Genomic DNA, 27,978 nt, shown 5'->3' with positions numbered 1-27,978 from the left:
TGTAGCACCTGCTGATCCCTCGGAGCCTTGACGTCAGCGCTGTAAACGGTGGAGATCTCCGGTGCGCGGCGGCAGCGGTGCCCACAGGTCCGTGCAGCGCGCAACGCAGGCGGCTGCGGCGGCACCAGCAGCAGCAACACTCCCCGCCCGACTTTCGCAGACATCCACACACCGTCCGGTAGGAATACATCCACTCAGACACATCGGCACCCTCCCCGGGTTTTGAACCGGTTTCCCCTCATCTTCCTCCTCTCCAGCCGCGCCATGTCGTCTGCTGTCACCGAGACGGAGGAGTCGGCGCGCAGCTCCCCGCTGACGCCGCTGAAGCTGGTCGGGCTGGTGTGCGTGTTCCTGGCGCTCTGCTTGGATGTGGGAGCCGTGATGAGCCCCGCGTGGGTGACTGCCGACGACCAGTACTACCTGTCTCTGTGGGAGTCCTGCTGGAAGCCGGCGAGCACCGAGAACTGGCAGTGCAGCAGCACGCTGGGTTCAGGTAAGAAGAGGAAGTCACACACTATATGCGTTTATAAAATCAGCCGCTTCATCTGTTCGTCCCAGGCGCACCGGACAGGATAGTAGTTACCATGTGCCTTCTGTTAGGCGTTAAGAGGAGGTTTTTAGAACAAAGAGTTGGTCTGAATGACTTGATGATGATGAGGGATGCTTCCTCGCGCTTCAGAAGGGCATACCTAGAGCAAAATAATCTATTGACTCCACAAACCCAGGCAGGTATTGTCCTGGGCAGCATTGTCCCCCCCCACTGTCTCTATCTCATCATAATAAAGTCTCATAGTGACAGTGCTTGTCAACCTGTGACTCCACTGGGATAACCACATTGATTATTGTGGAGGTGAAATGAAGGAATTTTTCCAGGCTGGAGTGCACTTCAAAAAGAATTACACTCATTGTTTTTTAAATTTCTACTTTGAGAGCTGAAGGAAAAAGGTATCATATCTAAAAAGGTTTCCAGTTTTTTATACCTGCACCACACTGACATTCTTTCTCAGCCCTCCTCTTCTCCTACTCAAAAGGCTGCAGATGTGACATTTGGAAAACACACAAACGTGTGGTAAATACTAACCCTGATTTTAATGGGCGCACACGTGGCTGACTGCCACAGGTCATTCAGGTAGCCTTTCTGAGAGGAAATGGAGCTGGATGAGCAACGAGGAAGAGGTGAGCTACCACCAGTGGGCTGCGAGCAGTTTATTTATGAATGCATTAAAGCTAAAATGACAAGTTGATCATTTAGAGTTAAAAACATTGTTTTGGGGGTTTTTTGGGGTTTTTTTTAAATAAAAAATGCCAAAAAATGCAGTAGTTGCTAGCTTTGGTTGCTTCTACAACATAAATATTGCCTGATTTTCTTCCTCTTCTGTGATATTAAAATAATTTCTTTGAGTTTTGGACCATTGGTTAACTCTTTAAAAGACATGGCCCAACAATAACAGTAAAAATGACCTGAAAATAATAATGAAAGGTTTTAATTATTATACATAAAGTGTTCTGGACATTTTCCCGTGAAGTTTTAAATTTTCCTCTTTTTTTTAAACTAATTGTTAGGTCTTTTTCTTGTCGCCTTTTACTAATTGCTAACTATCTTGCCAAGTTGCTTGTTGCCTTTTTATTACTACACGTTTTCAAAAGAAATTAAGTTGAAAAAGGATAGTGATATGCACATAGCATAGGCGCAAGGCTATAAAAAACAACTTTTCTTAGGAAAAAGGTACATCTGCACACTAAATCCATACCACTGATGTTTATTGAAGTCAACATTTGGATCTTGCCTAGATCTTCATCAGGTCGTCGGCAGGTGCTTTAAAAATAAATCAAACCAATTTGCTTAGGTTTCAAGGGTTAAATAGCATTTGAAAGGCACCTCAACACAGAACAAGATAACTGATGTCCAAGTTTCAAGGGGTTAAACAGAACACGTCCTTTTAATATGCAAATTTGTGCTGGAAAATATGAGGCAGATTATATTCAAAATGAAAATAATGAAAAATTAAATTGCAGCACCAAAATAAAAAAAAATCTGTTTAATTGTGACGGTGAAAAACATCACTCTATTTTAATGTCTGATGGAGCTGCTGGGCCACTCTGTGGAGAAAAACATGATTGCTGCTCAGGAACAATAACATGCATATTCAGCCTGTTTTTGCCATTTCATAATGATCACTGTCTAGATTATTAACGCAGCAAAACTGCCACCACCTGTATGGTAAAGAACATCACCCTCCTGGGTGTTGCCACCTACCTGCACCTAATTAATTCATTAGTCAAAACAGGAGAAGGAAGAGAGGGAAATAAAGGCTCAATATAGAGCTCACCCTGCCTGTTTTATTTTTTTATTTTTCTCCCCCCGCCTTTTGTTGTCTAGAAAATGGCCTTGTCGTCGCACCCAGGAGAGGTCTTGCCGTTTTAGGTGGTGGTGGTGGTGGGGGGGTAATCTTGGATGTTGGATTGGTTTCCAGGGAAACAAGAGTTCACAAGCGTTACTTTAATTGAGGTGAAAGTGGCTTTCTTTACTACCACTGTGACACTGGGAGCTGACTGGTGCTAATTACACTTGGGTGCTTTAAAAAGGAATCAGTTAAAAGGTCTTTAAACTGTCAGCCACTGTGACAGACACCATCTATCTATCTATCTATCTGTCTATCTGTCTATCTATCTATCTATCTATCTATCTATCTATCTATCAATGTCTATCTATGTCTATATATGTCTGTCTATCTATCTGTCTATCTATCTATCTATCTATCTATCTATCTATCTATCTGTCCATCTAGTCTCTGCTGCACTCTCTGTGGGTGGGATGGCATCATGATTGTGTGTATTTGTTGCAGCTGCGCAGTATGTGTGTCTATATGCAAGTGAATGTCTGTGTGTTTGTGTGTGCATGAGATAGAGAGAGACAGAAGGGGAGACGGGGAGTCTGTATGTCAGTGTGTGAAATGGTGTGTGTGTGTGTGTGTGTGTGTGTGTGTGTGTGTGTGTGTGTGTGTGTGTGTGTGTGTGTGTGTATGTATGTGTGTGTGCCAATAAGAGGCTACTGCGATGAGCTGACCTATTTCTGGACAGTCTCCTCTGAAGCCCAGCTGAATATTTCATGTCACACTCTGATTTCTCTGTTGTTGCATCTCCGCACCTCCCCTCTTAGGACCTCTTCACACACACACACACACACACACACACACACACACACACACACACACACACACACAGACACACAGACAGACACACACAGACACACACACACACTGACACACTTTGTGACCACAACTTTCAGCAGCTCCTCTCTTTCTTTCTTTCCTTCACACACACATACATTGCATACACATCCAGACTTCAGACCAGGACTACCTAATTAGATGTCTTGGCGCGACAGGTGTGTGAGCCTTAACACACACACACATTGATCTTAAAAATACATCTCTGCTTGTGCCGGCTTGCTTTACACGTCTCTGCACCTGAACCAGACCAAAGCAGCAGTTTCTGTTAATTTAGCTCTTCCTTTTCGTTCATTGTGATTCTCTTTTTGTGGTAATGTGAAAGTGAATTGATCGCCGCAGGAAAATCATCTTTTCAGTTTCCCCGCTCTAGAAAGCAGGGCTACTATTGCAGAGCCCTTGCTGAAGTTGGCAGTTATTCATTGGCTTGCAATTGGTACTAAAAAATAGGGCTTTTTGAACCTTGTGGGCCCCCTATAGATTGCAGTAGTGGAAGAAGTTTTTCAGTCTTTTACTTAGGTAAAGGTACTAATACCACACAGTGAAAATACACTGTTACAAGTTAAAGTCCTGCATTGAAAATGTTACTTAAGTAAAAGTAGGTAAGTATTATCAGGAAAATGTACTTAAAGTATCAAAAGTCAAAGTACCCAATGCAGAAAAAAACACAACCCAAATTATTATTATTAAAAATAAATAAATAAATAGAACCCCCCCCAAACTAAAAATTATCTTTAAAAAACACCAAAAAACACAAAATTCTTAAAAATGAAGAAACATCCAAAAACTATTTAACTTTTTAAATTATTTTAAAAAGGAAAAAAAATCCCCAACACTCAAAATTTTATATATATATATATATATATATATATAAAAACAACAGGAAAACTTTATTTTTTTTTAATAGAGAAAGACTTAAATGTTCATTAAAGTAAGTGGTAATTATGTTTTTGTGAATCAACTGACTGATAAATCAACTAATTATTGCAGCTGTATTTGCAAAAATGTCAGGTAATTTAACAAAACTTCATATTTTATAAACTTTTCTTGTGTTTTAATGCAAAAATCTTTATTTAACGTAACTAAAGGTGTCAGACAAATGTATTAAAATGAAAAGTACAAAATTTCACTCTAAAGTGTAGTGGAGTAAAAGTATAAAGTCGCATGAAAAGAAAATACTCAAATAAAGTACAGTACTTGACTAAACATACTTAGTTACATTCCACCAAGTGACATATGTTATTGTGAAATAATGTTGTTATTCTTTATATTTACGTACATTTAACCTACCTGCCATTTTATTTCAGTGTTCAAACATGAATACCCATTACCAAGCTACCATGCCATGAAAAAAATGACCTATCTACATACATTGGATCTTTAAATACACTATTGATTTCAGAGACAGAGAACATTAAAAAAAATGTTTATTTTTTTCCCATTTTGACATCACAAAAGGGATTTTTGAGGGCTTAATTGAGTGAAATGAAGAGAGTTGTAATATGGTTTCAAGCCCCTGAAGACCCACACTATACAAGGCAACCCCCACTGACCCCACACAAATGCCTCGCCCCCAACAACAAGCAAAATGCGTTAATGTATGCAAAGACAGATCATGCAACTCTTCAATCAGAGTGAGAAATCTTTAGTTCACAATATGCGCAGCAAAGCTTCTAATTAATTATAGAGATGGAAAAACAAAGGCGTGAAGGAAGGATCTCACTTTGCAGAAGAAAACAGAACTATTGCTGTGGTAATTAGAATATTAGTATCTAGTTAACTGATACAGGTCCAGTTATAGTGTGTATTGTTGTAATTATCTGAAGCCCTTTTCAGACATGTACCTATATTCATGATGGCAGACATCACAACAGTAATCTTACTAAGTTACACACAACATGGGGCATTTTATGCCTCTTCATAGATTTGTCTGTAGAGAGATGACAGAGAGGAGAAAGAGGGGGAAAACATGCAACAAAGATCTCCATCTTGATGTAAATAACACATTCATATCATGTGGAAAAGATGCACTAGTGTCATGTGAGGGTTACATTAAATCTAATTACACTGAACATCAAGTTTGGCTGACACCAGACATGCATCTGTGTCCGTTATTAAGTGCATTGTCTGATTGTTTGGAGCTTTTGCAGAAATCGAGTTTTCCAATTACAATTTGGATGTGACATGAATGCTATTTGGCAGAATGGATAACTACAATATGGCAAGAGCATGGCATAAACCCTCGACCACCAGGGTGCCTTTATTTTAGGCTGGAGTTTTTTGGATATGTCACATGAGATTATAATTACATAAAAAGAATGACAAAATACATTCAGACTCCCTCCCATTATTTTTTATGTATGTCAGCTGCATGTATAGAATTTTAAATATAAGGCATAAACAAATTGGAATTTAATGTGTCAACTTCAAGCTCCTATAATCATTTTTTAACATATCTTTATTATTAGTTGTACATCTATTATGTCAATTTTTCACCTATGTTCATATTTTCATTTTTCAACTCCCCTCCACACCAACATCCCAAATCCCTCTGAACCCTCCCCTCCCCTAACATAGGTCCTGCAAAATGTGTACACGTCACACAGCACAGTCTTAGGTCACAAGCATGGTGCGCTATCATGAAAGAAACAAAGATAGACAATATTTCTATATTATCAATGGTTCAATGTTTATTGTGAAAGATGTCACTTGGAGTGACGAATTCACAGAGAATCATTCACCTACTCTGAAGCTCCTCGCAGCTCTACACTGTATCTGTCAGACATTAGAAAAGGAATTGCCCAAAAAAATAATGAAACCATGAGAAGAGGTGGCTTGCATCCCTCACACTCATGTTAGTCATTAATCAAGGCTTCAACAACAAAATTAGTTAGAAAATCCATCAGTGATGCAGCGTGTGGGAGATCAGAAGACTTTCCTTTCCTCACCACTTCTCTCCCTAAGTGCCATTAGGCATACATTGCGGCTCTTTTCATAAATTCCCTGTGATGCCATAAAACATGTGTATAAGAATGACGAAAGGAGATCACTTTAACAAACTGATGAAGCAATGTTACATATTAGATTGCATATTTAATACTGATGTCAAAAACTTCAATAGTTGTCCATCAGCCAGTGTTTGAGACCAAGTCAGTTCCACACTGAAATCCTGGAGTTGAATTCCCTCATGTTTGGCAGATGGGGCACGGCGTCAGATAAAAAATCTTGCAGTGTGCATGTGCAGCGTGATCTCATTCCTACCCGTCATGTTTTACAGCTTGGGCAGAATCCTTGTTGTTACTATAATGATGCTGGGGGCAGCCTTTTGCTTTATATCTTCACGCAGAAGTGGTTGAAGGGTCAAGTTTACTTAGTTATGGTTAAAAAAAGATTGTGGGTGTCACTAAAAATCACCCGGCTTTTGTGGCACAAACACAGCTGAATAAGCAGCGGTGTTTTGCTAAAAATCAGCCAGTATGTGTCCATAGGGGCATCTTTAGACTCAAGGGGAAACACTGCTTCCCAGCATGGGAAGCATGATGGGCATGAGATTAGACAAGGTGGCTGTCTGCTCCAGGATCTCAAATCAGACCAACATTGCAGCTCTTTTGGCAGCTTTGTTTTATATTACCAAAGTAGTTCACTGAAATGTATTTCTGAAAACATCTGAGGCAGGCAATAAGCCCAGCAGTTGCTTCATATTTGCTCGACAACTGTTATTTCAAATGTTTTTCAGGAATTTCCAGAAGCAGCATGTCATGCCAACCACCCTAGATTTGCATTAACTTGCCTAGATTCAATCTGCAAATAAAGAGCGGACATCCTGTCTCTCAAAAGGCAATGTGGAGCTACCAGAATGCATTAGGGTTGTCAAGATATTAGAATTTCTAACTCTGTGCTGATACCCAAAAAAACTCAATACCATCTGTCATTGGTTACCACGGGGGAAAAAATGACGAAAAAATTAAGAGGCACAAAAATGTTTTTAACGAAGATAAAAACAATACAAACAATAACATCAATGACAATGTTTTTTTTTATGTTGCCTTAGATAGTGCAAAAAAAACAGCAAGCTTATTGTAAGATATCAGTGACAACAGTATTTTTAGGTTGTCTGAGGTAGTGCAAACGAACAAAAAAACAGCAACAGTGACATGTGTATGCACTCCACTACAACCCTGTTTATTTTCTGTGCTTCTGGTGACTTGGCACCATATTTTTGTTGTTCATCAGACAGACTTGGTAGGTTAGGCTGTAAGTGTTTCTGTCAAGTTCCTGGTCAACTTTTCTCATCTTCAATCTGGGACGTTAAGAGAAACATAACACTTTTCAGAAACAACTAATTGTGTTAACTTGTGAGATTAATGCTGATTAAGGTTACAGACAGGTAGGACTGAAAGCGTTGGCTGCCAGGCTCGCTCATGAATGTTAGTCATTTTATAGCGTAACAGCAGGCTAATGTGGCTGTCTAATGCTGGCTAATGGATAATAATAATAATAGTAATAACAATAATGATAATGGCTAACATTAATGTGTGCTGCCGGTCAGGTTAATGTTTATGATAAATGTTTAATATTGCAATGATGTTGAAACAGGAGCTTTTCTAACCTCTTGAAATTCCCCGTAAAGACCTGCTGTCAGCTGGCAAAACAGCCGGACTGACGGTGTCATGCACAACAGCTACAGCAGGGCTTTGTGTGTAGTTGTGTTTCAGTGAGGAGGTGAAGAAAGCGCTGTTGGTATTGATATTGTTGTAAATGAGTATTCAATTCTAGTTTTTACAATCGATTAGTATCTGAGTATCAATTTTTTTGACACCTCTAGAATGCGTTGCCCAGCTTTTTACATAGACAGTGGATGGGAAGTGTAGAAATGGTTGGTCCCATGGAAATGTTCCTTTTGGGTTGCACAACTGCATCAACTGATGTTTTTTATTGGTCTAAAACACCAGTCTCCTGGGTCAAAGTTCTGTGCTTGTTGCACCAGTCCTCTAACGTGGACTTTTGCACTTTAAAACCGTTGTCTGTTGCTCTGAGCGTCAAATAATGGGGCAAAGTTTCTGATAAGCTTCACAGAGACGCTAAAGGCCTCCCAAGGGACGTAAGTTGATGCCCTGAGATGAGACATGACTGGCATGTGACACATACATCTGGCTCAACCGCCTCCTCCTCTACTCTCTCCCGTATTTCTTCTTCCTTTTCTCATCTGCTCTCCCTCAACCCCACCCTTTTTCCCATTCCTGTCTTCCTTTGTTTTCTTACAACTCTGACTTCACGTTTAATCTAGCAAACAGACATATTTGTTTCAGATAAAAAATGCAACACCAACAGCTTCAAATGAAACAAAAGCACAATAAATTACTGAGAACAAAAGATGTGCTGTTGCTACCAATAGGTCTGTCATTCACCTGACCTTGACAGAAGACTCCCCAGCTCGCTGTTTGATTTGGTTGCAGCCCGAGAAACTCTCTCTAAAAGTGCTGAAATCAAATTGTTTTTTGTTTTCTAAAACTATTTGTCTCTGTTTAGAATTATGAAAAGATATGATGAGCTTTTTTAGCTTATTTGTCGATTTTGCATGTGATATATTCACAGATTTGAGAATAAATCCAAAAAGATGTTATCAAGTTTGAAGACAGGCGTGATTCTAAACTCATTTATCATTTTCAACCCACGTTTACCCGTCTTTGTTGTCACAGATTTAAGCTCAAAAGACCTAAAAACCTCCATGAATGCTGCCTCCTCGCTCTCTGCCCTTCTCATCTTTCTCTATCAGTCTATTGATCCATTCATCGCCTTAACTCCCCTGGCCTTTTTCATCTGTACTCTTAAATGAATTGTCTTTTTCTCAATACTCACCCTCCTCCCATTTATTTTTCATATCTCCTTTTTGTTTGCTCCTCATTCCCTTTCTTCCTCTCCTCCCTCCTCCCCGTCCCTCTCTTCTCCCCGAAGGCTTCATTGTTACATTTCTAATGTTAATCATTTTCCCTTTGTAATTTCGCCATCCTCCTTCTCTTCATCCTCCTCCATCTCAATGTCCCCTTTCTATTTTCTCCAGGGTCAAGTCTCTCCCCCTCTGCCTCCTCTCCCTCTTCTCCTCCTCTCTTACCCCCCTCCTCTCCTCTGACTCCATCTCTCCTCACAGTGAGCTCAGCCCCCAGAGATGCCCGTTCTATTTGTAGCGGCTGAACGAGGAATGGGAAATGATGTGGCATTCAGTTCTGTGGCAGACAGACAGACAGACAGGGGAATAGCCAGGAACCTACAGCTCCCCACTTGCCATCCCCAAAACACACACACACACACACACACACTGTGGGCATGATGAGGAAAGGGATGTGCATGTGCCCAAATACACATAATCCTTTTGGTGGATGCAAATCAACTTTTCTTCAAAGCATTTACAGTAGTACAGCAGCAGCATGTGGCAGCACATAAAAGCCTGTAAAAGTCTTAAAATATACTAATTCAAAAGAACAAAATGTTTTTAAATACAATTATATTCCTCTGGTGACAACTTGCAAATATTATGTATGCAAAAAAGCTTCTTTTAGGAAACAACAGTTGAAAAAAATTGGTATTGTAGACTTCTGCAACACACATATGTTACTTATTTGTTTTTATGAAGCAGAGATGTTGAAAGTTCACGTTTCTTTATTATTGCAACAATACTTTAGTTAAAGGGTGGTTAGGTTTAGGTACGAAAACCTTTTTATCATCGTAAGGAACAATCATGTTTTGGCTTAAAATTCACGGTTCTGGTAGAACAATCCTAGTTGGTAACAAAACTACATTTCTGTAAAAAATGATTGCTTTTTGTGGCACTTTACCTCCCATCCACCTCCCACTGACCAAGTCACCTCATATACTACCTCACTTTAAAAACACTAATGTCATATGTATGAAAACTGCAAATGTAATTTACCCGTGTTTTGCAGGAACATACCAACATTTTCTTCTGGCAACTGAGCTATTTTCTGCCATGTTCACATGAAGAGTCTAATTTTTAATTTTTTAAAAAATTTTTCATAATTTGACAGTTAAAATGTTCCTTGGCCATTTTAAATCCACTGTAAAATACACAGAGTTATTATTTTTGATTTTTTTTTATGTTGGAGCTTAAACAGTATGTTGACTTCTTCATCAAGATTTGGAAATATTGTAAAGTTTTTAACTTGATTTTGGACTGTAGGTTTGACAAAATAAGACTTTTTAAGACATCACTTCGGTCTCTGGGAAACCGTTTACTAAAGCTATATTTCACATTTTATTGCCTAAACAATTGTTGCTCAAAGTGCAGCCTGCAGGCCATGTTGTGCTGTCCCTGAACAAGACTTGGATTGCATGCATTATATTTTAATCATAAGCGGCCCATTTCATTACTTTAACTTTCAATAGCTTACATTTAATACTCTACTCGGCTCCCCTAACAAGCATCTGTCAGGGTCGGACTTAGAACTTGTAGAAAGCGACTGGTTGCATGGAAACTAGTGGCACCTCACGAGTGTAGCTGTAATTACCTTTTGTCATCAATGTGAGCGCTGTTAGCTATAGTTAGCGATTTTGGTGGATAACTGGCAGCTGCATTCTTCCTGTGTGGCCCTCAATCACATGCTGGTCCCCTCCTTTGCTCTCAGTCATTTAAACTTTGAGAACCACTGGACTAAGCGATTTATTTTGTAATCAGAAAAACAACTGCCTGATTTGATAATGATCATTAGCTGCTGTAATTAAAGAAGATAATGTATTGGCTTCTTGAAAGGTGATAAGCATCACAGGAAATGTGACTAACAGTAAACCCCCGGGGAGCTAATGAAAGGGTCTGCAATCCCCTGAATGCTCAGAGGCCACTGCAATCTACATATATATCTTCTTTTTTTATCATTTATGTATCTCTCGTGGCTGTCGAAATGTTACAGTGATAGCAGCACTGTATGTGTGCACTCTTGAATTTTACATTTGCAGCTACAGGACTGGTGGCTTCTGTTTTGGAGACAGGAACCCAAAGTGCTACAGCAGCTAATCAGCGTGACAGCTTGGGGTGGCTTTACAGTAAAGAAAAAAGTGACAGTGCAGCACAGTAATCCTGTCACATGGCAAACAGTCACATTACAGCGAGAGGTATTTCTCTGCGTGTGAGAAGGAGAAAGAGAGGTTCACAGAGCAGCATAGTGTGGGTCTCTGTGAGAAACTGGTTCAAGCGCTAATTAGCATGTTACATACACCAATGAGTGTGTATATGTGCGAGACAGAGATAGGATTGATATGGTACATACGGCAAGTTCTATGGTTGTCTTTGTGTGTCTTTAAAAATTTGAATCAGCCTTGTGTGCATGAGAGAGACAGAGAATAAGGCTTAGCATATTGTATGTGTATGAAAGATAAAAAAAGCACAAAGAGTTTTACAGTTAAAGCCATTTCCTCTCTCTGTGTGTGTGTGTGTGTGTGTGAGAGAGTGAATGAAATCGAAGAACAAGGGGGCGAGGTATTTGCACTTGCAGTGTCTGTAAATCTGTGAATGTGACACTGTGAGAGAGAGTGCAAGTTGCTCTAGATGTGTCATATACTGTAGTATTAACTCCAAAACAAAAATGTAAATGCTGCAAGTGATAAAAAAGAGCAACATTCTATTCAAAATGCTCTTGGTTCATACTGACAAGCTAAATCAGTCATTTATTAAATCAATTTTAAGAATGAGAGCCACAATCAGAGACGTCGTACGGGCATTCCCATTTTAATCAACATAACACATTTTTATGTGTACCATTGGCGTCCACCATTGTACGATAAGAAACCTTGCATACTGTTGCATTGCAATATAAAATAAACCGGATGCGCACCACCGTTAACTTGTATGAAAGGTGCTCAGTGGTGCATGAAGTCAAAAAATGTAATTTACAGCATATAAAATTACTCAGATGATCAGCTCTGCATCAATAATGTGTGGCCCACGGAGCACCCAAATAAACTACTCCCTGTTTTGCACTAAGCTAATGTAAATAAGGGTATAATTATTAAATCGTGCAGTAGACTTTCCAAATGTTACACTTCCTTGCGTATAAACTTCTGTATTAACAAACCGACTGATGGAAAGTCGCAAACTCACTGAGGTTAGTTTTGCTGCAATGATCAAACAAGCAGTGAGGTAATAGTATGAAACACGGAAAAGGGCGTCTTCTGTTCCCTGTCTCTGCTGCTGGAGAGGAAATGATTATTTCTGGATTTACGTTACAGCGTTACTTACTGAGAAACGTATGATTACCTTTAGTTGAGAGAGTTATTTGAGCAGATTTCACTACCTTCGTATGTACCTAAAAAAATCAACTACATAAACTCAGAAAAAAGTAAATAGTGTCACAACTATGTTTCTTATCAAACAGAGAAACACAAACATACACTAATCCAAGTTTCTCATTCTTTCAATGAACTAAAACTGTCTTAATTACTCTGTTAACTCACTGTAAATCATACTTTATTCAAACATATATTAAAACTCACCAAAAGCAGCTACAGTTACATTACATCATGCTTCAACAAACATGCAGTTAATGGCAACAAAAGAAACACTATAATATTTTAAAAGTAACAGATTGCTTTTTGATAAATGAAACAAAATACAGGTTACTTAAATGGCAAAACTAATGAGTTACGTTATTCAAGACAGAAAAAAAGTTTTTGTTTGATGCACATCTGTCCATCCTGAAACGGGGACCCCTGCTCAGTTGCTCTTCTTGAGCTTTCTAATAATTTTCCCAGTTTAAGGGTTTTCTTTGGAGTTTCTCCTTATTCACTGTGAAGGTCCAAGGACAGATGGATGTCGTATGCTATAGAGTTCTCTGAGGCAAATTCTCATTTGTGATATTGAGCTTTATAAATATAATTGAATTGAATTGAATTGAATTGAATTAGCACTTTGCAACAACCCCACCCAATTATTAATACAACTACTCACTTTGCAAAGATGTCAGGACATTTGATCACTGAAAACTCAGCAGCAGGCTGAAATGGGGTCCTTAGACTGGCGAGTGTGACACAGTTTGCTGCCCCACTGATGTGTATTATCACCATAACAACTAACTACTGTTGGCATTTCCTGTTGAACTTGTTTAATGACCACAGAAAACAGCTGAATGTGCCTTCTGTTCATTTGATTTCTGTAGCCATAACTCTCAGCTGCGGTGGTTGCCTCATTGTGGTTGCTGTTGTTGACCTGATTTAAGTGAAATCCAGCCTCAAGTGCTTCACCTATGAAGCAAAAAGATGCAAACATGAGCAGGGTCAAAGCCTAAAAAAATATAAATGAGAATATAGGACCACCTTGTTGCCAGTAAAGCAAAATAGGTGTTTGTCCAGAAAATGATCTAATCAGCAGCGTCGTTCACACTGAAAATTTTCTTGCATTTGTAATACAAGATGCTTCAGATTGTACTCTTTTTATCTCTCCTCTCTGCTTTCTGCTCTCTATCCCTTTCTATCGTCTCTCCTTCCCACTTTCTCCTCTCTCATCTTTAATTTCCTCCTTCCCTCCCTGCCTCCCACTATCCACCTCTGCATCTCATCTTTCACCTCTATCTCTCTCCCTCCCTCCCTCTGCCTCTAAATCGCTCATTTTTCCTTATCTCTGCCCTCCGCCATCCATCTTTCATAAGCTTTTTTACCACGCCAGAGCAGTAAATTTAGGCATTGCCTGTATTGACATCACTTAAATAGCTGTAAAATAAAAAATACATTCACTTTAATAGCCCTGCAGTATACCGTTGATGCCAACTACTGTGCACTGGCTTTGCATCTGCACTGACAGCTACATATCTGTGCGCTTCACTGATGTTTTATCCAGATCTTTCAGTTTGAAGTTTGCCTTTTAAGAGCTACTGTATGTCTCCAAAGAGTACAGATGAGTTTATTTATTTATATATTTTGTGATATAGCACTTTCTGGTTTAGCTGTGTTGTACAGAAATAGGTTTTTACAGCAGCTTACATGAGCCTGGCCAATTTGACAGCATCCCATCTGATCACAGTGTGAAGGCAGACAGGTGGAATAAAGGGTTAGAGAAATGGTCAAATCTCTTTTCTCCCCCTGAGCCCAGATGGATTAGATGTTGACGTGTGTGTGTGTGTGTGTGTGTGTGTGTGTGTGTGTGTGTGTGTGTGTGTGTGTGTGTGTGTGTGTGTGTGTGTGTGTGTGTGTGTGTGTGTGTGTGTGTGTGTGTGTGTGTGTGTGTGTGTGTGTGTGTTTGTGTGTCCAGCCCCTAAATGCTCAGTCACACCACCATATGAAATAGAGAATTTTCATGGTTAAATCAATCCATTCCAAGTGATCTGCAGGAGTGTTTTGCAGCAAATTCAAGTGAACTTTGGCACAGTGATTTGGGCAGTTGACCAAAATTGTCTTGACAGTGCTAACCATTGAGGAAACAGAGCCAGAGAGTCTAAAATGGAGGTAGCTGTTGTAACTTTTACCTGAAATGAACAACTTTTATTTAAAGTGAGTCACCACAAGTGGATATTAGCAGGATAATAGCACAAGTATTATGCCATGCCAAAAAACCAATGATACATCTATTATTGACCCACCTAGGTTTAAAGTGTTGTGGTGTGAAAACACTAACCTCAAAACTGCCAGATGGCAGCAGAGTGAACAGACTGCCTTACTATAAGTTGAAAAAAATAGCCCACTATCTGTGTTTATGTTCACCTCTCCCACTGGAATAAAATAGACTCGGTGGTCTTTTAAAGGGGCAGGGCAGTGGCAAAATCCACATGACGCAGATGACTGCTTGTTCCGGTTAGCTTACCAGTGAGCCCTGAAAGTAGTCACCACACCATCAAGCTTCTAAAACCACGTATTTCATGAGGACTCAGATTAATTTTACTATGACACTCGAGTGTGACAAGGCCTTAAAAGTGTGTTCAAACAGTTAGTGCGGTCCATGTTTATTTGTCCCAAACTGCCAAACTCCCAGGAAAAGCGCCATGCTATGAGGCCAATATAACATAGTGGCCAAATCATGTGATTACAATTCCTCTGACATGTGATACCATTTGGGCCCAAAATACTTTTTCCCATAGACTTATGTTGTCAGAGTGACTTCTGTAATTCATTTTGAGCATTGCAAGGCCTAAAAATGACAAACAAATGTGAAACTATCTGGTTGGTCTGGTCATCCTCATTCCAGTTTGCAAAGGGCTTAACTGGAAGTCATCCACGTGGAAGATCCAGGTAGTTTTATACCCAAGTTATCGAACTTCTTTTGGCTTCATGCGCCAGTGAGCTACTTTCGTAGGAACTGGAGGAGTCCTATCCCCAAAGCTGTGTCCAGTTCTCGTATACATCAGTGTCTGTTTTCCCACTGCGCCGATATTAGCTTTAAGCAAGCGAGTTTTATACAGATCATGTGTCTATAGAACACTTACAAATCTTGAGATTGATATGGCGAAGGTAACAAGTTTGGTGTGTGTGTGTGTGTGTGTGTGTGTGTGTGTGGTCTATTTCAGTGTGCATCAAGCCACAGTGCTCCCTATATATAAATGCGGACAGATTTTTGATAACTTGCCAGTAAAGCTTTTTAGCCAAGGCTTTTTGTCAGATCAGGTATACTAAGTGCTCTCTCTCTCTCTCTTCATTACTTTCACTCATCGCTGCTCTGTCCCCAGCCCCTTTACGCCCTCCTCACCTCCTTTTCCCCCCTCCTCCCCACTCTCCTCCTCTACCTTCACCGCCACCCTCCTCCTCCTCTTCTCCTTCTTTTGGCATTTATTTTCATCCTGCCCTCTCTCTGTCCTTGTAACATTATGCTGGTGCGTCTCCACTTGCATGTTTCTCCTCTTTTATCGCCCATCAGCGTCTCAGAGACGCTCACCACCTCGTCGCCACCAAACCTCTCTTCATCTCACTTTAACTTGTCTTGTTTTTTTTCCCTCGGTTCTCCTTTGTACCTTGATTCCCTTTGTTTTTTTGCGGTTCGTGCACGCTCATTTGTTCCTCCTTTGCTCTGTCATGTCTTCCCTATTTCCCCTCTCTCCTGTATTCATTTACCTTTCATCCTTTACTCCTTTTCTTTTAGCGTTAGTTTTTCTTTTCATACCCCCTTTTCTACTCTTTCCTTTTCCCATCTCTTTTGTTTTTTGCTCCTTTAACCCTTTGAAACCTGGATTGACCGTAGTTCTCTTGTATTGCGTTCTGACACCCTTCACAAGCATTTAAACTTTTAAACCCAGGAAAATTTGCTTGCTTTATATTGTTAAGATGGGAAGAAAGCAATGAGCAACTTGGTAAGAAGTGTCCCAGACATTGCTCGAAATTATTAAAAGGTGACAAGAAAAATGACCCAAAAATGAAAAGAGAGAGAACATTATTAGAAAATTAACAAAAAACAAGAAAGGAAAAGAAAATCCCAGAAAACCGTGTTTGTAATTATTATAATTATGTATTTAAAATGTTGTAGAAAAAATATTCAGACCTTGTTCTCGGGTAATTTTCTTGTTTATTATTGGTTCAGTCAATTTTCTTGTAATTTTAACTAATTTTGTGGCAATATTTTGTGTAATTTCTGGGAAAGTTAATGGATTTCTGCCTTTTATGTTCCTGAAAGAAATCAGAACAATTTGTTGATGTTTCAAAGGGTTAATCTTTTCTGCTTCATCAATTACATCACTTTTCCTCCCCTTTCTGTCTCCTTTCTTCACGTCTTTTCCCTTTATTTTTCCTTTTTTGCTTTCCGGTATTTTTCTATTCTATCTTTCTTTCTATCTTATCTTTCTATCTATCTTTCTATTGTCTTTATTTTCTACCTTCTCAACCCATTCCTTTCTGTCTCTTTCTTAGTGTCCATCCTAACTTCTCCTGATTGTCTTGTAATTTCTCTGATTCAGCCTTTCCTCCTCTTTCACCATCCATTCTTTTTCTGATTTTTTTTTCCTTTTCTTCAGGTTTCTTGTTTTTCCTTCACTTTCTTTTACGTTCATGCTTTCTTTATTTCACCACTGTTCCTCTCCATTGTGTTTTTCCTGCCCTTTACTGTCTTTGTTTTCCTCCTCATCCCTGTTATTTCTTCTACGTCCCCTCTTTCACTCCACTGTCCATCTTGTCTTTCTTCTATGTATGTATTTTGTCATTTTTTCACCATCTTTGACACTATTGTCTTTTCTCCTTTGTTTTCCATTGTTCACTCCGTTCTTACGTCCTTCCAGTGAAGTGAAGCCAGTAATATAAGATGTCAAATAAAATAATATGTCTCTTGTGGCTCTGTCTCTCCTCCCAGGCCACCCGCAAGGTCTTGTGCATTTCATTTTTGAGTCTGGTATGCATTCACTATATTGCATTTATTCACGAATGTTCTCTGAATGTTAGTTTTATTATGCAACATGTTGCTTCCTCGTGCGCACTTACCTTTGTCTTCTCTTTACCGCTCTCTTTCTCCCATTACCTCCCTCATCTCATCCTTTTCTTCCTCCCACCTTCCTTTCCAGACTGGCAGGTTGCGACTCTGGCCCTGTTGCTAGGGGGTGGAGCCCTAGTGCTGATGTCATTCCTGGTTGCTCTGGTTGCCGTGTGCATCGGCACGAGACGGCGATTCTACGCGCCTGTCGCTTTCATGCTCTTTGCCGCAGGTCAGCTCGCACACAATAAACTGTCGTCCGTACACAATCACACAAGTCCTGGGTCGAAGGCCACACACTCATTATGTGCTAAAATACACACAGCTAATTACACACACACACACACACACACACACACACACACACACACACATAGTCACACACTTAATTAGCCAATTTAGACAAGGTAACTGGAAGGTTGCGGGGTAATCACATTGAAAACTGACGTGCATTTAAATGGTAATCCTTACTCATTAAATAGACCCACAGACTGCACACACACACATTCACACACACACATTCACACACAATTCTTTTCTCCCTCAAACTCATTTAGAGAAAATCCTATTTTTATGAGTCAGGCCCAGCAGGGTCAGAGCAGAGTGTCACGCCTGTCCTTTTAATTTCCCCAGTCAGCCCCAATCTCAAGTTGGACAACTGTCAAGTTTCCACATTTCCCCCTTTCCAACCTCCCGGAATAATTGGAAAATTTATTTATTTTCAGGCGTGAAATGTTTCATTCTCAAAGCTGGATGTGTTTGCCTTCTCAATCATACTGTGCAAACCACAGAAGTGAGATACAGCCCTAAAGAGGAAATCTTATTTTAAGGGATGGTGCAGAGATTTACAGAAGCTGTGTGATTTTTCATGGACTTCTTATCCTAAAAAATACTTTCAAAGCATGTATGAGAACTGAAAATGCATAAACGGATTGGAATTAAATCTCCTTATTATGTTTGGATTGACATTTGACTGCTCATTCAAATAGAATATTTTGCATGCTGTGATCATTTTGAAGCTTTTTCTGTCTGTAGCCTCAGCAAAGCAAACAGACAGTGTGACATTTCCAGCTTGTGTTGACAGACAGGCAGAGGTAAGAAGTGAGAATATCTCCTGGTCCCAGAAGTACCTTAAAGTCTTGAGCAGAGAGACACCTGTGTCTCCTGGACAATGTAAATGATGTAAAAATGCTATCAGTTTAAATTATTTCACTTGGATTGATTTCTGATTCGTCATGTTTTACCATGAGGTTTGGCATGGTTGCTTAACCTGTAAAAACATTGGGTTGATTTCTTTCAAAAACATGGGAACAAAGCAGTGAGTAACAAAAGAAGAAATGACCCTCCAAAAAATAGCAAGAAATTAGTAAAAAGTGCAAGAAAATTACCTGAAAATTAGTTTTTGAATTAAAATAATACTTAAAAATTCTTAAAAAGAGGAAAAGGGATTAAAAAAATCAAATAAAATAACAACAAGGAAGAAAAAAGAATAATAAAGCTACTGAGGGGACCACAGTGCACTAATGCCAAATTTCAGTGGGATTGCCCACATTTCCATCTCAGAATGCAGGAATCAAGTGAGACGATCAAATAATGACAGCGAGTTTAAAATATTACCAATGCAAGTGGCTGTAAAAGGCTGACCAAACCATAGAGAAGTTTTTAAAACTGGATTGGAAGCCAAACAAAATGGGCCCATACACATTAAACCTGAGAGAAGCATTTTACTTTGCAAAAAAGTCAAAACACATTGCTTTGATTCAATAATAATCAACACTTCAAGCTCAAATAATTGTATAATTTATCACTTGAGAGTTTTGAATACAGAGATCAGGAATCTATGAATACTTAACATGCAAACAAACAAGTGCTAGTTATCAGAATGTAGTTGTTTTTGCCGCATGGAGACACAAACAACCTCTCTAAACAATGTCTTAAAAAGAGCACAGCGGCAAAGTGTGTTCAGATGGACTATAAAGGGACCCCTCAGTGAAAGATAGATCACATACAAACTTCTCTAACTAGCTCTTTAAGGCTGCTTTTTCACACCATCTGTGTTAATATTTGCATGTTTTAGATATTATGTATTCTGTGTTTTGCTTTTTTTCATGCAGGAAGGTGCCAGAGCTTGTTTATGTTCCCATAAGATGAATTCCCTTTGAAGAATTAACGATTGATGTGTTCCCCTTTGTTCCACTGCCATCTATCTCTCTCCTCCCTCCCTTTTTAAACATCTCTCTGTCCATCCCCCTTTCCCCCCATCCCTCCATCCATACCCAAACTCATCTTGTTTATTTGACCCCTCAGTCCACCTCTGTTCCTCCACTGTCTCATTCCTCCATCCCCTTTCTCCACCATCATCACCTCCCCTCGCCTCTTGCCTGATCATATTTGATTTATTTTGTTTTTCTAAAACGTGCTAAATGAACTAAACAGAACTAAATGACATCCCCTCCGGGCTTGCGTCTCCCTTCACGACCCAGTCGAAGCTAATTTCTGCTATTTTTCTAGTATTTCTAAACTGTTTTTGTACGTGACTGCTATATAAATGTAAAAGAAAAAATCTGTCTGACCAAATCCCATGAACCCAATCTCATTAATCTTTACAGCAGACTCATTTTACACAACAGCAAGTTTGTTCAGAATGTTCTTCTGATTCAATAACTAATAATTAATAGAATTTTTAAATACTGACCCCCTGCTGTGTAATATACCATTTTGAAGCTTTGAGCACAAGCATCTTTCTCCCATGTTGACTTGCATATTTGAGCGATTGTACAGCTGTTGTTTTAGAATTGAGAAATTACACAGTTCATAAATATTTTTAACGTTTACAACCCTTCTGTCTCTTCCAGCTGGCACACAGGCTGCTATCTTGCTGTAGCAGCTATACTAAATATAGATACTTATCACACTATTTTCTTTTTTTTCCTTCATTCCTCATCATCTAGTTAATTCCCTGCATGATCTATAAATGCAAGTTTTGATGGTGACAATAACATATTGCCTTACAATCCTGGATGTGCAGCAGAAGGGTGTTAAGCACAGTGCCCCAGTTTCATGAATGCATGTATGAACTGCATGGACTGCTAATCAATCAATCATGATTTATTTGTCATGTAGAATTAAATAACATACAACTAAAGTGAAATGCTCACCATCAGCTCCTTAACTTGTGCTCTGCAATTTAATCCTTTATCCGTAAAAACTCAGGTGATCACCAAAATCACTGCATCATCAGGGGACCCTTGATGTCTTTAAAATATATAACGTGGGTTATCCATCCAATAGTTGTTGAGATTCAGTCAGGATGATAGTGGTGGACTGAAAAAAGCAGCTTAATGTGAAGTCTCAGAGTGAAACTTAAGGTCTGCAGCAAACTAATTCATTAGTTGTTACAGCTGTTGTTTTAAGAAATGATTTTATGCTTTGTCCTTATCATCTTCATGTCCCCTCCAGTTGTCCTCCAGGCCTGCAGCTTGGTCCTCTACCCCATCAAGTTCATCGAGAGCATTAACCTGAGGATCTACCACGAGTTCAACTGGGGCTACGGCCTGGCCTGGGGGGGAACCATCTTCTCTTTCGGCGGGGGAATCCTCTACTGTCTCAACCCCAAGAACTACGAGGAGTACTACTAGCTGCGATTCAAGCTGGCAAACCTACATGCTTGGAGAGGTATTCAAGGGGCGAGCATGGGATTTATTATTTTCTTTAATGGCTCAATTAAAAGAACTATAAGGAATATTGTACGCTGTATTTGAGCCAATAACTGTATCGCAACGAGCCTCCTTCCTGGCGGAAATTCAGAGAGTGAAGCTGGCGTTTGAGGGATTTATTTTCCTGCCTCAGTCAACAGAGGAGTGAGCACTGAGGCTGCATATTTGAACTTACAGCCAACATCACTAGGTTGGTCTCGGGGAGGGATCGGGGGTGGGAAGGAGTCTTACTACTTTATTCCTAGGACTTGCGACACACCTGGGAGAATTGACAACCCTGCAGTAACAAAGGATGGAGGTTTATGGGGGACGATCTGTCCTTTCTTCCCTGTGAACTAAATTGCAAGTCACCAACTTATTGACTCTGTTACTTAGGACACAGGATGTCAGACTGGGAGGCTTGTAACGCACGTTTACGCACGCATGCACTTGCAAAGGCACGTGTATCTTCACCTGTCAACATCAAGTCCTCGGGCCGGGCTTCAAAAATCTGCCCCCCAGACTCCTGCTCCATCCGTGCGTCATTATCAGTGCTTAGTTAGGAGTTGTAGCATTTTGTTTTTCAGAGTCCTCTGGAGTGCTTAAACTTTCACAAGGACATGGAAGAGGATCAGACGCTACAGTTGCGCTTCATAACTTTCATAAGACAGATAGATTCCTCCTGGGGTGGGAGGTAAGAAGGGAGAACACAATAAAGACACCCGCTCAATATTCTGTTATCGACCCACTTGTCTGTTACCGCGGCAACCCACAGGGTGTGCACATGCAGCTGTCATGATTGATTAGCCATGGTCAGAGGTGTTAGACGGGACTGCGCTGAGCTGCCTCCAAGGGTCTGCTAAATTTCGATTCCCAATGAGCCGAGTTTCTCCGTACCGTGACGTTCGGAGCATCCTTCCTCTTCCTGTCCAGCTCCTTTGCATCCCGCTTGTCGATGGGAGTGTCCGCTACAAACACCACAGGCAGAAACGGCCTCTCAGTGGGCATGTTTGCATGCACATCAATAGTTTATGAAAGTTAGGAAGTTAGTAAGCAGGCCTGACACCTTCTGGTTGGTTGGTTGATTCGTTGGTAGATATGCTCTTGACTAAATTGCCATTGGTTGGATCACTGGTCTTTGTGTCTGGTTACTATGATACAGAATATCTGTGGAAGTAAAGATGTAATGACAAGATAGTGTTCTTGTTGTGGATGAAGAGAAGGCAGAAGCAAACAGAGAGAAAGGACGGACTCGCCGCTCTGTGTGACCTGCAGTATTAATTTGTCTTTCATTGTTGTTGTTCATTACTGGGTATTTGTCCTTCACTTTCATTGGGTGGCAAGGTGAAAAGTGACAGCGATGAGCACAGCGTTTTACCAAAAACTGAATATTTTTCAACTCTGGGCAACCAGAAAAAAAAAAGAAAAAAGCTAAATGTGCATAAAAGATGCTTAAAGCTTTTAATCATGGGTTCCATTTATGGAGACATTTATGGTACTTTATTACTGATAATGTAGTGAAGAACAGGAGCATCAAGATGCAAAACTTGATCTTTAATATTCAGTGCATTATAGTTAAAGCAACATTTTAGTCAAAAATCACTTAATAATCTAAAAGGTACTGAACTGGTGATAACAGGATTACTGTCAAGGACACACGTAATAACTCCCAGTGTAAGGAATCTATGCATTATTATGTGCATGTAAACATAACCACTGGAGCCTACTATTTATAAACAGGATCAGTGTATCTGCGGATCAGTTCAGGTCACGCTTCATTAACACTAGACTGCTGTCTCCTTGTCTACAGTAAATGTCAGGGGACGTCCCTGCACCCAGTGTGTGCAGACTTTGGTGGAAAACAAGCCTGGCATGCATCTGCTGGCACGGGAGAAGCAAAAGTCAATATCAGCCAGTGTCAAATGTCAGCATTATTAGATATTAGATGGACGCTGGAATTTCTATAGACAAAGGTAGACAAATAGCAGGACTGAATCTTACATCAAAGCATCAGCAACTTGCAGAAAATAACTGATAATACTTTAATGTTCCAGCAGGCTGCTTCAAATTGAAACAGTGTTCATGTCATTGTCCCTGTTTCCCTAGCCTTCAGGGTTTGGCTCTGATCAGCAGTAGTTTGGGTGGTAGCCATGGGTCCAGTACCATTTTTGGGTGCAAATATGGATGAAAAAGCAAATATTGTGACTTCTATACAGATTTTATTGGTCAATAAAGCTATTTTGCTTCCATTGCACAAAATCCTATTCATGTTTTCTCTTAGCTGAAGTTTAAACTCACCTTCCCCTGTGCGCTGAATTACTTTCCTAACCCCCCGACCTCCATTCTCTCTTCAAAACACATTCTGTAATTTCAAAGCGGACAGATAGTCGAATGTAAAACAAGAATTCTCCAGATGACATTTTGCAGATACAAGCAGCGCCTTGTCTGCAGCTCTCCATTGTCACATATTTACCATGGAGCTGTCATACAACCGTCACCCAAAAATAGGATCCAGGCTGCCTCCCTCGCCACCTTAACAAATGTGGGACTGTGCAGCCGTCACGCGATTCATGCAGCTGACTGAAGTCCATTTATTTTATATAAACTGACACTATGATGTTTAGCAGAGACAGAATAATTTCCTCTGTTGTCACGACAATGGCTTCAAAAATCAGCTCATTCAAGTTCATTAATGACTGAGATCTAATGTGACTAGAAGAAGATTTATGTAATGCGTTAGATTACAGCCTGCAAGTTACAGTATAAAGATAACAAGATAAATACATATTAAATACGGAAGAAGGAAAGAATTTGAAGGATTCGGGGATAAAAGTTTGGCTTTAAGTGAGACTTTGAGGGCATTTTTAATATTTCATGATGACGGAGTAAATTGTCAACCTTTTCCCCTGAGTTTTCAGTCTTCATGGTAAGATAAGATAATCTGTTTAGCTGTAGCTTTATACTTAGTGTTCAAACATGAGAAATAATCACGTCATCTAACCTCCATGTCCATGTCTGATCTTTTCATATGCCTTTAATTATTTATGCCTGGGAACAAAACATTAAGCCCAGGAAGACAGACATACCAATGTACCTATGTACAAAATAATTATGTGTGTTTTTAAATTATTAAATACTGAGTAAAGAGGTGCCTGGTGGCTCAGTGGATAGAGCGGGCGCCCTGTGTTTAGAGGCTGTGTTTCCTCACTGCAGCGGCTGCGGTTTCGATTCCAGCCTTTGCTGCATGTCATCCCCTCTCTCTCTCCCCTGTTCGCACTCATGCTGTCCTATCAACTAAAGGCAAAAACACCCTAAAAAATATCTTAAAATATATATATATATTGAGGAACAATAATGTAGTTTTGGGATTCAACGTAGGATTTATCTAACAAAGAAAATGATGTTAGAGAAGAACCTAGACAAGCTTCTAGGTAACCCCTAACCACATATTTCATTATATTCATATTGTCATTAGTGCCCTGCATGTACAAAACATTGACACTGTAATTTGTAGGCTGTAATGTAAAGCGTTACTGAAAAATAAACTTGTGGGCAGGATATGGTGGAGAGCAAAGCCACATTAACCTCATGCTGTAAATTCACATTGTATATTACAGTCAGTAGTATTGATCTGATGGATGTCACATGGAAGTAGGGTCTTCTGAGGGGGGGAAAATGCTTTTATGTCATTGTTTTTTTTTTCTTTTTTAGTGACTGGATTTTGCAGTTAAACCATCTTTTTATTTGGCACTGAGTGAAAACAGAAACAGCACTCACAGTTACAGCTATTATTCCATTAGTCATACCAGCTATATGGGTCAGCGGGTGCTTTTCAGCACGTGACCTGGCTCTTTGGTATTTTATCAGTTTGAAAGATGTCACAGCCTCACCGTGTTCAGTGACGGGGCTCCGGTGTTAAGTTTGTTGGGTCACCGGATTTTCTGACGGGTCGTGGATGAAGCACTTTGTATCACGGGACTCGGTGCGTTACTCTGTGCGGGCAGAGCGGAACAAAAATCTGACACAATGAGAATGAGCTGTAATGGAGATCATCGCCATCAGTATGATATTTGATATGGCCGCCCGCTTCTGTATTTAATACTGTATTATCACAGTTTAGTGAGGGTGTTTTTGCTACCTAGAAACGTCTCTGTGCTTTGGTGGTGTAGAGGAGCCTTAGGCACTAACACTGTAACAGACCTGGGTTAAAACAGACAGGAGTCATTCCCAATATCCCACATATATTAACTTTTGAAACCTGGGTTGACATCAGTTTACTTTTGCTGCGCTCAGACACCTATCACTATTTAAATGCTTAAAAGCTGAGCAAATTGGTTTGATTTATTTGAAAAAAAAAGAAAACAGAAAAAAAGGTAATGAGCAGCTTGGTAAGAAGTGTCCCACAAATAAAAAAAAACTGTAAAAGTTGAGAAATGAGCTCAACATCATCAGGAAAAAAACGGAGAAGGGTAGAAAATAAAACAAAAACAAAAAAAAAGAAAAGAAAGAAAGGGAAAAATGTCCAGAAAACAATATTTATAACTACTATCATTTTAATTTAGAAATGATGTTAAATAAAAAAATAAATATCAGCATTTATTTGGATCATTTTCTTTTTTTGTTTTTACATATTTTTTGCTCATTTTCAAGTAATTTTCTTGTAACCTTTTTACTAATTTGTTATTCTTTTTTATATCGTGTCATGTTCGTTTGTTTTTTGCCTTCTCCCCATGATTTTGAAAAAAAAAAATTAAACCAATTTGCTCAGGTTTCAAAGTGTTAAAGGGAAACTCTGGTGTTTTTCAGCTTGGACTCTACTGCACAATGTTTGTGTGTCTGGTGGGAACAACAGCTTTTGAAACTGGTGCAGTATCGAGCGAGAGAGCTGCAGCTGGCAGCTGCACCCCATCAATTTACTTCCATTTAAAGCGTTTGTTTTCACCGCTGACAGGCTCAAATTGTTATTCTGAGTATCTGACAACATTATGAAAAGGGTCTTATAGATAACTTAATGTACCAGAGACATTTTATGTACCTTCCGCTTGTTCCACTCTGTTCTGTGTCCAAGTCTCACTAACAAGAAGACTTGTCCCGAAATCAAGCAACCTTTTTCACATCGTCACAATCAGCTAAATATTCAGCCTTGAATTTGAAAAATCTTATTGGAGTTTGGAAAAAAGCCCAGGACATTACTGTAAATTTGGCTGTATTTTTACAGCAGTTAGTTACATTGTAGGATTCCTACTGTTGTGTTTTAACATACTCATAATAACAATGTGAGCCTTTCAGTGGCAGAGATGCAGGAAAGGCAAACCAGGCCAAAGAAATTAACCAAAAAAAGAAAAATGTGAAAAAGGAGTCCCTGATGGCCACTCATAAGGGCACAACTATTAAACCCCTTAAACCTCTCATAAAGGCCGCTCCCTGACCCAAATTATCCTAAGTGGAGCTATCAGACAGAGAGAGATAGAGGGAGGATTCGAGCATCAGTGACAAATGCACAAAAAAATGTTGTTCCCATGAGTCACTTAAATGCAAAAACGTGGGAAAACAGGGTTCAGGTTGAAAAATACAGCAGTTCCCCTTTAATATTTGGAATAAATAATATTTTAATACTTACAAAATCAATAACTAACACTATTTTGTATGTGTTTTGTGCAGAATATTTGTCAGCAGCAACTCTTAAACTTGTGTTTGATGCACTGAAATGCTGTTGATTTACAGTCTGGCATTATTCTGTATTTACCTGCCAGACACAGAAACACTCGCAGGGCGATAAATCCCTTGACAGATTGTTTCAGATCAAAGACTTACAGGTAGTTTAACGTTATGCAGCCGCTGTTATTAGAACATCGTTTATCCAAGATTCAAAGTGACACTGCTACATACCTAAAACAAACATACCCTAACTTCTCGTAGCCGCTACCTTCAGGAGCGAGCAGAAGCAGTTAAAGTCGCTGCGTGTTTTGATTTCTTAATTGGGAGCAGAAATCAATGTCACGTCAGTTGTAATTACGAGTCTCTGATTCTAAATGACAATGTAAATATGTTTGCACCAGTTCCAGAAATGACCTACATGCTTTGATTTTTAATGAAGCTTCAGTGTGGTTCTGGGTAAATAGCACTGTTTGTGTTTGGCCCCTCAGTGTAATTTCTTTGGGGGAGCTACATGAGCTTGCTACAAAAAAAAAACCAAACCCCTACCCTTTAATATGTTATACCTATTATTTGTGGTCTGACCCCACGCTGGTTCCTTGTGTGTTTTGGCCCAGGTCTGACTCGTAGTTATTAGCATTTGTTTGGTTATTAATTTACTGATGAAAAGTAGAGGCTCGCAAACAGAGACAGCTCTGTTTTATGCATCATCTCCCAGTAGACTGGAGAGAAACACTGTCTAATGATGTGCATAGGGATTTAGTAAGTGTGTGTGAATGTGTGTGTGTGTGTGTGTGAATGACAGAGGAAAAGAGTGTTTGACAGAGAGAGTGAGTGCGTGCGTGCGTGTGCGTGCGTGTGTGTGTGTGTGTGTGTGTGTGTGTGTGCATGTGTGTTGGCATGTTTTAGATGCCATTGTAGAGATGTCAGTAATCAGCATTTATCTCTTTGTACGTTGGCACATTAAAGCACTGAACAGAACGTCTCCGTCTCGGTCTTATTTTGTTGTCACGTC

At 39.7% G+C, this 27,978-nt stretch overlaps 1 protein-coding gene across 2 annotated transcripts; it reads left to right on the top strand.

Annotated features, from left to right (window-relative positions):
- The first annotated feature begins 40 nt into the window (after positions 1-40).
- On the top strand, positions 41-27,944 carry LOC121963004 (transmembrane protein 47-like). Of its 2 annotated transcripts, XM_088074414.1 has the most exons (5): positions 41-178; positions 258-493; positions 17,497-17,535; positions 17,705-17,845; positions 21,073-27,944. In XM_088074414.1, the coding sequence occupies exons 2-5, from the start codon at positions 265-267 to the stop codon at positions 21,249-21,251; spliced, it is 588 nt and encodes a 195-aa protein (XP_087930540.1). In that variant the 5' UTR covers positions 41-178; positions 258-264; the 3' UTR covers positions 21,252-27,944. The 2 variants fall into 2 exon arrangements, with proteins under 2 accessions (XP_087930540.1, XP_087930541.1); XM_088074415.1 differs by lacking the exon at positions 17,497-17,535.
- Positions 27,945-27,978: the final 34 nt, after the last annotated feature.

This window comes from Plectropomus leopardus, chromosome 24 (genome assembly GCF_026936395.1).
Source record: "Plectropomus leopardus strain MGB_pleo_1.0 chromosome 24, ASM2693639v1, whole genome shotgun sequence".
NCBI lineage: Eukaryota > Metazoa > Chordata > Actinopteri > Perciformes > Serranidae > Plectropomus > Plectropomus leopardus.
This window is presented reverse-complemented; position numbering and strand designations above follow the sequence as displayed.

Bases quoted from the DNA above. Each gene is read 5' to 3' on its own strand.
- LOC121963004 (XM_088074414.1), top strand. From the start codon at position 265: ATGTCGTCTGCTGTCACCGAGACGGAGGAGTCGGCGCGCAGCTCCCCG. The intron at 17,536-17,704 runs GTATGCATTCAC...CTTCCTTTCCAG, and splicing joins GCATTTCATTTTTGAGTCTG to ACTGGCAGGTTGCGACTCTG. The intron at 17,846-21,072 runs GTCAGCTCGCAC...TGTCCCCTCCAG, and splicing joins TTTCATGCTCTTTGCCGCAG to TTGTCCTCCAGGCCTGCAGC.